General features: G+C 39.4%; 2 protein-coding genes and 1 long non-coding RNA gene across 3 annotated transcripts in view; 1 reads left to right on the top strand and 2 right to left on the bottom strand.

Annotated features, from left to right (window-relative positions):
* Positions 1 to 3,337, top strand: part of LOC101849851 (trichohyalin) — a gene marked incomplete in the record, with an annotated part of 75,546 nt that extends 72,209 nt beyond the window's left edge. The window contains 1 exon segment of the mRNA XM_035970463.1: positions 1,746 to 3,337. Within this exon segment, the coding sequence (XP_035826356.1) occupies positions 1,746 to 2,225 (480 nt within the window).
* Positions 3,338 to 11,080: 7,743 nt separating this feature from the next.
* LOC118477883 lies at positions 11,081 to 11,658 on the bottom strand. The gene is made up of 2 exons (XR_004858676.1): positions 11,461 to 11,658; positions 11,081 to 11,416 (listed from the first exon to the last, which is right to left on the bottom strand). It is a non-coding gene; the product is annotated as an uncharacterized LOC118477883 (long non-coding RNA).
* Positions 11,659 to 12,649: 991 nt separating this feature from the next.
* LOC101850090 overlaps positions 12,650 to 13,861 on the bottom strand; it is a gene marked incomplete at its 5' end in the record, with an annotated part of 2,849 nt that continues 1,637 nt past the window's right edge. The window contains 1 exon segment of the mRNA XM_013084058.1: positions 12,650 to 12,962. Coding sequence (XP_012939512.1) covers positions 12,666 to 12,962 — 297 coding nt within the window.

The raw sequence follows: 13,861 nt of genomic DNA on the forward strand, positions 1-13,861 counted from the left end.
CACACACACACACACACACACACACACACACACCACTGAATGCTGTGAATGTAGTATGCATCTTTACCCTTACCTTAAGTCAATGCACACAAAACAAGCTGATTCAGTGACCCCCGTTTCTTTTCTCTGCTGTGATCATGTTGGATTTTTTTAACACTGGGTTCTTCTACTCTCTCACTTGGTGCAGTGACTGCTTAACCCTATCCGTACGCCTGGGGTAGAAAATAACGACCAACAGATTGAAGTCCACTGTTCATCAGATGGACAATCTCATTCATAGACTATGTCGTTTGTTACTAACCCTATCCGTACGCCCTGGGGTTATTTTGTACCCCCAGGGTTGTATTCTTCACATTTTAGAATATTTCTAGTGCGAAGATCTCTTTGAAACTTTCAGTGTTTCACTTCTCAAATTATCATGTTGACAAACTGCTATGAAAAGCGTATGGATCGGATTAACGAGTAAATTTCCTCTTTGGAAAGTGGTGGCACAGAGTTCCCCACATGGTATGGGTACGACAGTAAAACACGACGTACGGATAGTATAGGGTTAATGCACTTTTTGCATCTTGTTTGTTGTGACCTCTTTTTGGTTTGTTGTGATTGGTTGAGGGAATAGCTTTCTCCTGGCGTTTGGATCCTTTTTTGGGATCAAAATTACAATAATTTTCATTGTTAAAGTAAGGATTTTCCTGCAATCTTTTTAAGCCGTGGCTATTGTGTCATGAATGTAATGAACATTTTGTAAAAAGTATACAGAAGGATGTTGCTTTCTTGTTTTGGGAATCATTTCTGTTGGAGGGGGATGTGGTGTGGTCTTCGCTATGTTGCTTTTCGTTTTACGGTATCCTAATGTGAACTGTTCAAAATGTAGCAGCTGGTGGTGATAATTTAGTGTTATTGGATGATTTCTCTTTAAGCAGTGATAGGAAATTAGTATACCAAGACCTAATGAGAAAAGCAAAATAGAATAATTATTGTCTTTTTTTTAAACAAACTTTTACCACCATTTCATGACTAATGTTTCTGTTTTCAATCTTATAATTTTTAAAAAAAGTTTGGGGGGGGGGGGAGGGGGTATGTTTCTCAGCAGTCCAAAAAGCCCCATAGACTCAATATTTTCCTTTTAGTATTAATTTATTTGTACTTTATGAATTACTGTAACAGCATCAAATCATTAAAATGTTGGTTTGCTCGGCTTTAGTTATGTTTGCTGGGGGGTTTTTTTTACATTGAGTGTTTCAGTGACCATCACGAGATGGCCTTGTGGCTCGTATAAGGAGGGTTCAACTGGTAAGAGAGAGCCGCTTCTCGACTCTCTGTTTTGTTATTTACGTTACATGTATTTTACGCTCTTTTTGTCAAGTGATGAAAGGTCATAGAAATATACACATTATGTTCATGTTCTACCATCTAACTCTCACAAGCAAATACATTCTGTGTCTTGTCACCATTTGCTTGATTGGTGGGTGCTCTGGTGTGTTTTGCTACTTCTTTCTATCAAACAACTGTCGTCCTTCCTTATCTCTCTCTCTTTCTTTTCTTTGTACGTTGTTCTCAAGTTACACCTATGATCAATTGAGTCGATAGTGCTGTAAAACACCTACTCTATCAAAAATCAATTAAAAAGCACCTATGATCTCCAGCACTTGTATCCTGACCTATATATATATATATATATATGTGTGTGTTGCAAGTGCCGTAACACTCGTACTAATTTTAACTAAACTTATCGTCTTTGCCAGAAAATCCGCGCAGCCTCCCCCGTAGAGCACACAGGCTGCACCAGCGGCCTTGGGAACAGCCTGGACTCGGCCTGGGACCCCAACGACCGCCTGGACAGCTGTGGTCAGTCCTGGTCATCCTCCCACCAGGTGGACCCTCCGGCCAACTTTCGCAAAACAGGAGGCAGCGGGGGTCTCGTGGCGGAGCACAACACCAGTGGCGGCAGGGGAGAGCAGCATCCCGGAGGTTTGGTCCGCGGCTTGAACATCTACGAGAACAGCCAGCCCGTCGGCTTGAAGCACGCGAAAAGCTGCGGCAACATCAGCATGAACAGCGCCAGCAGGAACAGCGGCAGCATCAGCATGAACAGTGCCAGCAGGAACAACGGCAGCATCAGTCTGTACCCTCAGATGACCGGCGACTACTCCCTCTACTCGGAAATTGACGATTTGAAAGTGAGAGACGATTACGACGATGAAGATGACGAGTTTGAAGCATGACCCGCCATTAGTGTGGTGTGACCTGTGTGTGTAAATTAGCTGTCCAAAGTTTGTGAATATGTTTGGGTCTTGTTTGATTTTGGTCCTCTTTATTGTGTGCAAGTAAAGAATTTAATTTTTTTTCTTTCTTCCCAGTCCAGTGTGGTTTCTGAGTAGTGTTGGAAGAAATACCAAACAACGACTAAGCCCTGTGCTGAGTTCAAATGTCATTCTGCATTAGTTTGTGTTTGGGAAACCTAAAATTGCCGTGTTCTGTTTCCCTCTGCTGTACTGGCTTGCCTGTTTCCTGGGTATTTTACTAATGTTGGTCAGAGCCCAAACAAAAGTACAGAGTCGATGTTTCAATTTCATGTAGACAAAGGGGAACTCATTTTTCTTGGGCGTTTTCATTTTTCATTACGTTACTATTCTTTTTCTGGTCCGGTGGCAAAAAACAAACATTCTGTGGGTAGGATCATGCAATACTTTCTTTTTTTTCTTACAGTCATAAGTCTGTCCTTTTCCCCCCACAGTTCAGCGAGTGTATGTTAATTCATTGTTTTATCGTACTGATAGCTGAAGTGTTGTTGTTTCATGGTTTGAAGTAAGTTCTCCAAGGTAATGAAGTTTCGCATTGTGCTTAAGTTGTGTGGAACACTGTGGGATTTAGAGAAGATTTCCATGATTGTTTGTGTACTCTTAATTATTGTGCAGGTTGCTATGAAAGGCAGGAGTCGGTCTGTGATAATAAATATAATGTTCGACTCCTTGGACAATTTATCATTCATGGTTATTTCATGTACACATTTTGCGTCAATAGCAACTGTTCATTAAGATTCATCGTCACAGTTCACATGTGTGACGAGGTTGATTCATCTGTATAAGAAGCCTCTTCACCACAGCTCATTCATTGTTTTTCCACTTTATTTTTGTAAGAATTTTAAAAATCATTGCATTTTGTAATGTCTGAGCTTTGTTGTCTGATCAGAACCATCTCTTCATTTTCTGTGTTTGTTGACTCATTTTCAAACTTAAAATACATTCATCCTACTCTGCCGTGTCAAGGGAGAGCGACGTATCTGCACTTTTTATGATTTTGATTTACGTCACGCTGCCATTGGAAATATGGGCATGGCTTTTCAGTTACGTCTGTTTGCCATAGTGAAATATCCTATTTGCAGTGCAGATACGTCTTCCTGCCTTTGACAAAAGATGCAGAATGGGTATAGGTGTCCATTTAAACGAAGATGTAATATTTGCAGATACGTCGGTCTGCCTTGGCACAGCAGTACTGGTGTCTTTATGTGAAATAACGGATTGTCATCAGAAATGGTAATTTCCATACTGACACTGACGGTAAAAGAAGACTATTTCAAGCATGTATCTGTCTCTCTGTTTTAACTGTTTACCTCTTCATCCTCCTTGACCTTGTAGCTTTGAAATGTTTGTCACGTGTGGGTTGGTACCTCCTTCCTTATTAAATTGAATCGCTTTGCTTTTCGCTTCATTTCGACGGCTAGCTTAAGTTTAATAAGGATATCATGCAGGTATGGCATGCCAGCTCTATAAACTGCAGTGAATGCATAGAGAGTAAGAAGAGGGTGAGTGGGCATGATGTGACCATGTAAAAAAGCTACACGATGCATTTCATAATATCAGATTGCATTTGTATAGCGCAGATTCACACTCAACAGCAAGATTTATTCGCTTTACAATCTCTGTACTATTACCCCAGTAGACCTGATGGCATTCTGAAACAATCTCAACTTCCTGGGAAGCGCACAGTGCAAGCTGCCATTTTTATAGGCGCTCCATTTAACATAAATAATTCTCAAATTCACTGTCGTAGCATTGCTACTATACTATTTATCAGGAAATCTGCTCATATATTTGCTGTCATGCCAGAGCTTTTGTTTTGGGGAATTTTGCAAAACTTGAAAGACTAATGATTTTAACAATGACGTTTTGTATTTACTTTTGTAAACCACGCGTTTATGCTTCTGATTTTGATCTCTGCTCTCAGATTCACAATGCTCTTTTGTCCTTTCATAGGGAAGATTTGTTGTCTCTGTCAGTATGGCTATATGAAACACTCTTCATGGATACCTGTGAAATGGAATTGGTGTATATAACTAAGATATTTATTCCCATGTAAGAATATATACCAGGTATTTTCTATGGCTTTGCAAGTGTATTAGAAAACAAACAAATCCAGAAAATAGTACTGGTACGGATACCTTGGAAATTGAATTGATTTATATAACTGTGAAGTATTTATTCCCATATCAAATTATATAGACCTACGAGGTATTTTCTATAACTTTGGCATTTACATACATATATATGAATAAAAAACAAATGCAGGAAACAGTACTGGTATTTTAACATTTATACTCTTCTCTAAATTTCTTTATACACTTTTTTCAACCTTTATAAATTGCATAAATAAAATATTATAGCTCAGAAGCGACTATTTTTTCGTCAACTCCAAGATTATCCAAACTGTGATACACTGTTATTCCGATATATACGTATATATATCTTTATCCCTGATTCTTCTTGTGTTTACTGATAGATATAATGTGATTAACACTTTCCTCCCACGCAGCGCGCTCAACACTTTATCCTCACAGACCAGGATACAGGTGCGGTACGCGAACGCTATATATATCACACCGGCGCCAATTGGAGTCCCGTGAGGGCAAAGTGTTTCACTTTTTTTGTGGGGATGGGGGTGGGGGGGACTTGTTGTTGTTGTTGTTGTTGTTGTTGTTATTTTTAATCCCTTCTTGCCACTTTGGTAAGCGTCCTTAACTTTATGTCTTGTTTTTCACTCTGCGAACAGAACCTCATCTTTAAAATTGTTTGTGAATTTTCTTATTGCTTGTCCCGAATTAGGTGTCTGTTTTATTTACTTTTTTCTTTAAGAAGGTGGGGGCAGGGAAGGGGACTTAGGTGTTGTGACTGTTTTTGTTTTGAAATACATGGTTGTGATTGTTATACTAATTTTATCTTAAAATGCAGCTCAATGCCTTGTTCAGTTTTTCTCCCAGTTGCTAAACTAAGAAAGGGTATCTGCAGAAAGTGTTTTTGTGTGTGAAGATTATGTTGAACTGATATTTCCTGCATGATACTTGCTGCTGTGATCAAAGGAATGTTGCTCTAGTATCCGTCCCAACATTTTTCTGTGATCAAAGAACTTTTTTCTTTACTGACAGGGTTTTTGTTGTTTTTTTTGTTCGTTGTTTTTTTGGGTTTTTTTGGTACAGTATTCAACTCATTCTGCTCCATTTTTCTGAACTGTGATTCAGACACCATTTTTGTTAGTCAATAAATTTATTAATATATAATATAGCTCTATATTATTATATATATATATATATATATATATATATATACTTTGTCATAATCAGTAGAAATATACCTCACTTATCTTTAGATTACATTCCAGTGGAAAATCTTATTGGTTTTTGACATCATCAGTTCTTGTTGTTACTGTTAAAAGCCTCATCAATTCATAAATGGCAAATCAAAATGATCCATGATGCCAATTTCTAATCTTTGCCTGTCGTCCATTTCCCCCTGTCCTCTGGCCAATTCCCTCTGTCGTCTCGCCAATTCCTTCTGTCATCTGCTCTGTTGTCTGGCCAATTCGCTCTGTCGTCTGCTGTGTCCTCTTGATTTTATTTAGAAATACTGAAATTTTCAAAGAGATCTTTGCACTAGAAATATTCTAAAATGTGAAGAATACAACCCCGAGGGTACAAAATGACCCCAGGGCGTACAGATAGGGTTAACCAGCTGGCCCGGGTGACAACTTTTAACAGACAAACTTTCCTGCTGCATTCTGGGACATTTTCACAATCGGCCTCAGACTTCAGCCACGGAGTTACTGTGTATCGTTGACTATAAGGTTTTGTCTGGCTGAAGAATGATGTAGGTTTATGGTCAAGATTCCAATGGAAGTTTCGTTAAATCTTCACTGTAACTGTAAGTACCATTTAAAAATTCCGTCAAGTGAATTGAAACTTCAACAAATTATTCTAAAAGAAGCGTTTAAAAAGCCGCTTCACTTCATATTACATACTATAAAGGTTTTTGTAGAAAGCTGGACATTTTGATGCCACCGTAGCCTGAGCTGGACTTTATTCCCTCTATGACTTGTGTAGAAGAACTGTATATATTGTATATGTGAAGCTGAGCACAAACGTGGCTTGGCCAGAGACTTTTGTGTCTTTTAAGCTGTGTGTGTGTGTCGATACTGCGCTTGTATGTCGATACTGCGCTTGTATGTCGATACTGCGCTTGTATGTCGATACTGCGCTTGTATGTCGATACTGCGCTTCCTTAGAATTACAGAGTTCTGTCGGACATTTTGGGCCCATTTTGAATTAAGTACGACCATGATGTCAGAGTCCATTAAATGTTCTATCCGCTTTATCAAAATTGTAAGATTATTCAGAGCCGCCATCAAGATATTCAAAGAAGTACATTTGAAAAAGCTTGACAGGTTGTGAAACTCAACATTTTGGAACGTCCAATTTCTGAAAATGAAGTACTGAGCAGATAGAACTTTGTAATTCTGACGTAGTGACTGGTCACCTGTGTAGGTGGAGAGGCTTCAGGTTACAGGTTGAATGTGTATAGTCACTGTATATCTTATCACGGCAGCCATTGTAACTGGGTTTTGGGGGGCCCAAAATTCTTAATTGTGATTTGTTTGACTGTTGTTTTGACTGTTGTTTCCACTCAATGACGAGATGCGTGCGTGCGTGTATGCGTGCGTGTGCGTGTGTGTGTGTTGGTGCATAAGGTGTAAAGCTCAAAGCTACACCATTTTCTGTCCTTTGAAACAAAATTTAACTCTTTATCTCCACTACGCCGGGGCCCTTAAATTTTGGTGCTAAGTCTAAAAAGGACAAAAACGTAATTAAATGGGTCATTAAATTGAAACTAGCAAACCTATTTTGATAGTTCTTCATCTATTAAATGAGCTTCCAGTATAAGAGATCTGTTTTTGACAATCGCTAAGAATTGTAATTTGACGTCGAAGTCGTCACAACAGAATGTGCCCGGTCTGCTGTCAGCGGCTCACTGGCACGCAGTTCCGACCACGAGCCGGGGAGCGGCTTGCCGGAGATAAAGAGTTAAATCAAACAGCCAAGATAGCTGAAATGCAGTCGTATCAACATTCAACCTGTAAAATGTGTCTTGTCTACTTGCATTTGTAAAAACGAAATAAAGAGACCAGATTTGTTTTTGAATTAAAACCATGAGACAGAAATTCTTGCCATTCAAAGAAAATAAATTGAAAGAACTTTTACCTATAATAATAATACTATATCTGTGAACTGGCCCTCAATCAAAGCAAATTTTATGCCTACCAAAAAAGTTAAATTATGTTGTAGAAATGTAATGACACGTCAATTTTTCGTCTTAAAAATTGAAATGAGCTGATTTAAAATGCATAGGCCAGATGATATTGGGAGTTTTTTGGGTACTTTATTCATTAAAGTACATCTACATATTTGACCGAAAAATCATCAGAAGGTAGCTAATGGAGAAGATTTAGTTTATTCATACGTAATGGATAAACTAGAAGGTTTCTGATTATATATATATATATATATATATATATATATATATATATATATATATATAATATTATATATACACACTGTCCAGTTTTCGTAAATATAATGCTGTGAACTGTGAATGCTGCTGATGAAGAGAACAAACAGCCAATGATGGGTTATGGGTGGGTTTTTTGTTCAACTGTTTTGTACCTTGGCTCTTTAATTTGTCCCTTGGCTCTTTTCTTCACAAGGTTTCAGTTTTTCAATGAGTTTTTGTGCACACTGTGTTGATTTCACTATAGCTTCATTAGGACGTGCTGAGTTTTCTCCACAATTTGACAGAAGTACACACTGCGTTGATTTCATCATGTTCCTAAAGCTGAGCTTGTTGTATCCACAGCTTGGCTGCGATCATGTCGGAAATGTTTGATCAGATATAGTCCAGCACTTGTGCTTGTAATTAAAACTTGTCTATTTGTTTGTTTGTTTGTTTTTTGGGCCTGTTTGTTTGTATTTGTTGTGAATTGAACATGTATGCATTTGAAATCTTTATGAATAAAATATATCATATGATATATATTCCATTTAACTTTTGTGTTTGCTGTTTGTTTATGAATACATGAAATACGGGGGGGGGGGGGGGGGGGCGTTGCATCGTAGAGGGAAAGCATTGAATTTGTTTTCTGATTAGAAAACAGGTCATTTGTGTCATGACGAGGTGGAATCAGGCGCTTGTCAATTTTTAGTTTAGTTTTAGGAAGAGTTTTACGGCACTTGCAACACAATAAGTACAAGTGAGTAACAAGCACAAAAAAGGAGGAGAGATCAGGACGATAGATGTTTGACAGGAAAGAAGGAGCAAACCACACCAGAGCCTCCGTGCACCCACTGTCAATTTTTGGGCATATAATGTGGTTATTGGTATTATGTTAAAGTTTGTTTATTGGGAGTGCTTATTTACTAGGCCACATATGGCAGAGCACAGAATTTACATTATAAGCCTCTGCTCAGTCTTTTAAGTATACATAATAAAATACATATAATATGATCTAGATCTATATATAATCATTTTATGTTATTTTCTGGATATTTTTAATACTCTTTTTTTCTAAATTGTTATAAAATCAAATTGTGCCATTTTCTTTGATAAGAATAGCATTAGCAGTGGACTTTTTAGACAGCGAGTCTCTGATTCAATATTTTAAAAAAATGCTAATCAATGAAAATTGAAAATTGATTTAATAATATAGTCCTGTAGAGGATAGGTGGACTCCGGGTTCGGCATAGCGAAATACTAGGTTTTAGGATGTGAACCCCGGAGTCACCGTAGTGAAATAAGGTTTGGTTTAAGTTTAAGTAAGGATTGGTGGACCCCAGGGTCAACATAGTGATAAATAAGCAGGTTTAAGGTGCCCCCCCCCCCCCCACCCCCACCCCGGGGTCTACCTAGCGAAATACTAGGATTAAGGACAGGTGGACTCCGGGGTCACCGTAGTGAAATAAGTAGGTTTAATTTTAAAAGGATTGGTGGACCCCAGAGTCACCATAGCCGTAGAGGAATAAGAAAGGTTTAAGGATTGGTGGACCCCCGGGACACCTTGATTAAACCTACTTATTTGACTGCGGTGACCACAGGGTCCATTCTAAAACTTAACTAGTATTTCGTTAGGTAGACCCTGGGGTCCACCTTAAACCTACCTAATTTCACTACGTTGACTCCAGGGTCCACCAATCCTTAAAATTAAACCTAGATCTACTGATTTCACTACGTTGACCCCAGGGTCCACCAATCCTTAATTAAACCTAGATCTATTTATCATTTCACTACATTGACCACGGGCTCCGCCAGTCCTACTATAAAATAAACTGAGATCTACTTATTTCACTATGTTGACCCCGGCGTCCACCGATCCTTAGTTAAACCTAGATCTACTTATTTCACTACGCTGACTCCGGGGTTCACATCCTAAAACCTAGCATTTTGTTAGGTAGACCCCGGGGTCCACCTATCCTTTTGGCTCGATAGACCCTGTGGTCTGCCTATCTACTTCCTTGATAATAACTGAACACAATACATGCCAGTGGTCATGAATAGTGAAGAAAAATGTGGAAAAAAAAGATAATGAGGTAGATCTAGACTATAATTTGTTAAAAAAATTGCAAGTGCAAGTGAAGATCATAAGATAATTTTGTTATTTTCTGGTAATCTTTTCACGGTTTATAAAATGTTCCAGTGGGCCTACTACTAGATCTATGTCTCTGAAGAACATTTTGCTTGACTTTATTAGCTTTTTTCATGTACTTGAAAGCATAGAATAGTTTCACACAAATGTATGCACAATACTTTGAAAAAGAAAGATAAGGTCAATGTTGTTGTTGTTGTTTTTTTAAGATTCCGTTTTACGTTGAGAAAAGCGCTAAAGACAGGTTAAAAAAATTTAAGAATGCCCATAATATTAGGAATCCGAAATTACTACCTTGATCTAGTTGGCTTACTCTTTAATAACCCTGAGCAGTTAAGAAAAAAAAAAAAGAGAATGATATAGGATTTGTCTAAATATAACCAATAGCATAAAGATATTGTCCATTTTGTCCAATTATCCTTGCAGGTAAAATCACCCTGTACTGTACCTCAATAAGCACAAAAAGAATATTTCTGTGACATTGTATAAAGGTGTTTTGTAGTTGAGTACTATGTAAAATTCTCAACAAAATAATGTACATTTGGACCGTACAACTGAGATAGACACTCATGCACACAATAACATTCACACATTACACACACACACACACACACACACACACACACACACACACACACACACACAAACACACTATTACATTTACTCTCTCTCTCTAGATCTCTCTCTCACCACAATAACACACAAAACAAACACATACACACACACTCACACACATACAACTCTTACCCTTGGTCTATTTTTCATTTAGTATCATCCTCTATTTTGAAATAATCCCCCGCACTAAATAAAAGGATCAGTAGAATCTCGACCTTCCGAATCCACGGTTAGTTCAAGAAATCTACCATATGACGTGGCCTAAATAAGGTAAGGGAGGGGGGGGGGTAGCTTAGTTGGGCCATGTGTGGCCTAAATAAGGTAAGGGAGGGGGTTTGGCTTATTTAGGCCACAGTGGCCTAAATAAGGTAAAGGAGGGGTCCTCCCTTACCTTATTATTATTATTATTATTAGTATTAGTATTATTATTATTGTTGTTGTTGTTGTTGTTGTTATTATTATTGTTATTAACATTATTATTTCGAACTTTCACACACAATCATTAAGACGAATTTTCATATTTATTAGTAGTATATATAATATACATCGTTATTAATCCTTTTAAATTTCAGATTGAAAAAAAAAGCAACAAAAGTGAAACATATGTTAGAATAACAAAGTAAATGATATAACGCTCCTTTCTAAAAGTGTTGTTTTTTTAACAAATGAAATGTGATTTCATCATAAACACAGACATCGCTATAAACAAGTTCCAGTCATCTTTCCTCCGCAGTCACTGTTCCTTTCTACCTCAGCCACTGTTCTTTGGTATGGAAATCCTTGTTCCTTTGACCCTCAATAACTGTTCTTTTGTATGGAAGTTCTTGTTCCTTTGTACCTCAATCACTGTTCTTTTGTATGGAAGTTCTTGTTCCTTTGTACGTCAATCACAGATCCTTTGTACAACAACTGTCTAGTATTGTCCAGGCAGTACGAAAAAACGCATCGTTCTGTATAGGCCACACGTTACTGGCTATTTTTGAAGAAGGCAAAATTTGCCATGTGAGTGGGTGTGCAAGTGTTGAATGTCTCGACGAGCCGAGAGGTCGTGTCAAACCAGAGGGTTTTGCCAGTTTTAGTTTTAGTAAGAGTTTTACGGCTCTTGCAAGACAATAAGGTCATATAAGTGCAGAAGATTAGAGGTGTTACAAGAGAGTAACAAACACAAAATAGAAGGAGGAGGAGAGATCAGGAAGACAGACGTTTGATAGGAAAGAAGAAGCAAACCACACCAGAGCACCCGCCAGAGCACCCGCTTTTGCCAGTCTGGCTGGATGCACGGGGTAGAAGGTGTTTATGATTGGGACGAGCGATGAGTGTTTCATGCTTTACCAAAGATCGTACATCACAAGATAACCCACTCCTCTCTTTGAACCAGTTTAAAAAAGTGTCCTCCAAATATGGTGGCGCCCTCTTCGAAAAAGTTCGGAATTTGGGAACGGAGTTCTGTTACCCTTCTTGAGCGAAAACAATACAAGTGAAGCTAACAAACTGTGCTATTCTTCTTCTTCTTCTGGAGAAACGAAAGAGAGCTTCAAAACAAAGACTGCAGCGCCATCTGAAGCAATGCGCGGACTTCCGCGAACACTTTTTTGACTGAGTGAATAATCTTGTTATGTACGATTTTTGGCCTCACTCCTTGCAGCACATCTTTCACCCTCACTCTCAAAAAGATTTCTCTCTCTGACCCAAAGTGCCCTCATCGTTTGACTCAAAACGCCCTCACTCTCAAAAAGATTTCTCTCTCTGATTCAAAATGCCCTCACTCTAAAAAAAATCTCTCTCTCTCTCTCTCTCTCTCTCTCTCTCTCTCTCTCTCTCTCTCTCTCTCTCTCTCTCTGATTCAAAATGTCCTCACTCTAAAAAAAATCTCTCTCTCTCTTTCTCTCTCTCTCTCTCTCTCTCTCTCTCTCCTCTCTCTGTGTGTGTCTCTCTCTCCCCTCTCCCCCCCCCCTCTCTCTCTCTCTCCCCTCTCTCTGTGTGTGTCTCTCTCTCCCCCCCTCTCTCTCTCTGTCTCTCTCTCCCCTCCCCCCCCCCCCTCTCTCTCTCTCCCCCCCCCCCTCTCTCTCTCTCTCCCTCTCTCTCTCTCAGAATGAGTTCTTCCTCTGATGACTCAAAGCTCCCAGATTAGTTTTCCTGTCTCTGTCCACGAAAAGTTCACTTCCGGGATCCAATGTCGTGTCCAGATTGAGAATCAGGGTCAGCGACGGTGGCGTTTCCTCTTCGGGCGTGCTCTGGGAGATCCAGGTTCGTACCCTCTGGTCGTAGGTCTCCGTGGGTGGGATGTCTAGCGTGCTCACCCTAGTGGCCAGAGGGTAGGAGGGACGGGGGAGGACGGGGGACTGGCAGGGGGCGAAGAGAGAGATGCCACGCCTGTCTTCCCACTGGGGATGTACGGGAAAATACGATGATGGTGAGGATAATGATACATGCAGGCATTATAATAAGCATTTTACGGCACTTGCAACACAATTAGATCACATAAGTACCGAAGATTAGAAAGTGTTACAAGAGAGCAACAAACACAAAAAGAAGGGGGGGGGGTAATTTCAATTGTGTATCGCACAACTTCGATTAAAGAGCACTGGGCGCTTTACAATAGAAAAACAGTATGTGGGGCAGCGTGGTGGAATCAGGCTCTCGTCAAAATAATGAAATCGAAGAAAACTGCACTTTTCTCCCTGCTTAGCAATTTTTATCAAATTTTTGTTTTTTGGCTCAACACCTTTTATGTCCATTTACAAACATATTCCTTTGAGGATTTCACCGAAAACGTTGATTAAAGGCACAAAAATATAAATTTACAGTCTCCATGGACTCTTCCAGGCTTTGGCGGCCATTTTTTCGCTAATGTTACCTCTTAAATCAGGTGACCCCCACCTCTTTCAATCCAAAATATCTCCACTTCTATTGAAGATGGAAGGGTATTTTTTTCCATGAAAGCAAGACAAATGAACAAGCTTTAAGGTGATACTGTAGTTTTTATCTTATGTTACCTTTCACTTCCAACGGCGCAGATCTCGTGGGTCCCCGGGCGCCCGGCGACTGCTGTGTGTGGTCTCTGTTACTGCTAGGACTGACGCTCTCTCTTCTCACGTTGAGTATTTAGTCTCCAGTCGATCTTGTTTGTACTCATCAGTGCACGTGGAAAAACTGCTGCCCGTGCACCACCAACTGGCCAGAAAGTCGCGCCCAAAACTAGTCAGGTTTTGGGGACGTGAAAGGCTAAAATATTGGCCCTACAATACCTCTCTCCCAGTGCTGTGCACAGTGCGGATAGTAC

Source organism: Aplysia californica, unplaced genomic scaffold (genome assembly GCF_000002075.1).
Source record: "Aplysia californica isolate F4 #8 unplaced genomic scaffold, AplCal3.0 scaffold00270, whole genome shotgun sequence".
Lineage (NCBI taxonomy): Eukaryota > Metazoa > Mollusca > Gastropoda > Aplysiida > Aplysiidae > Aplysia > Aplysia californica.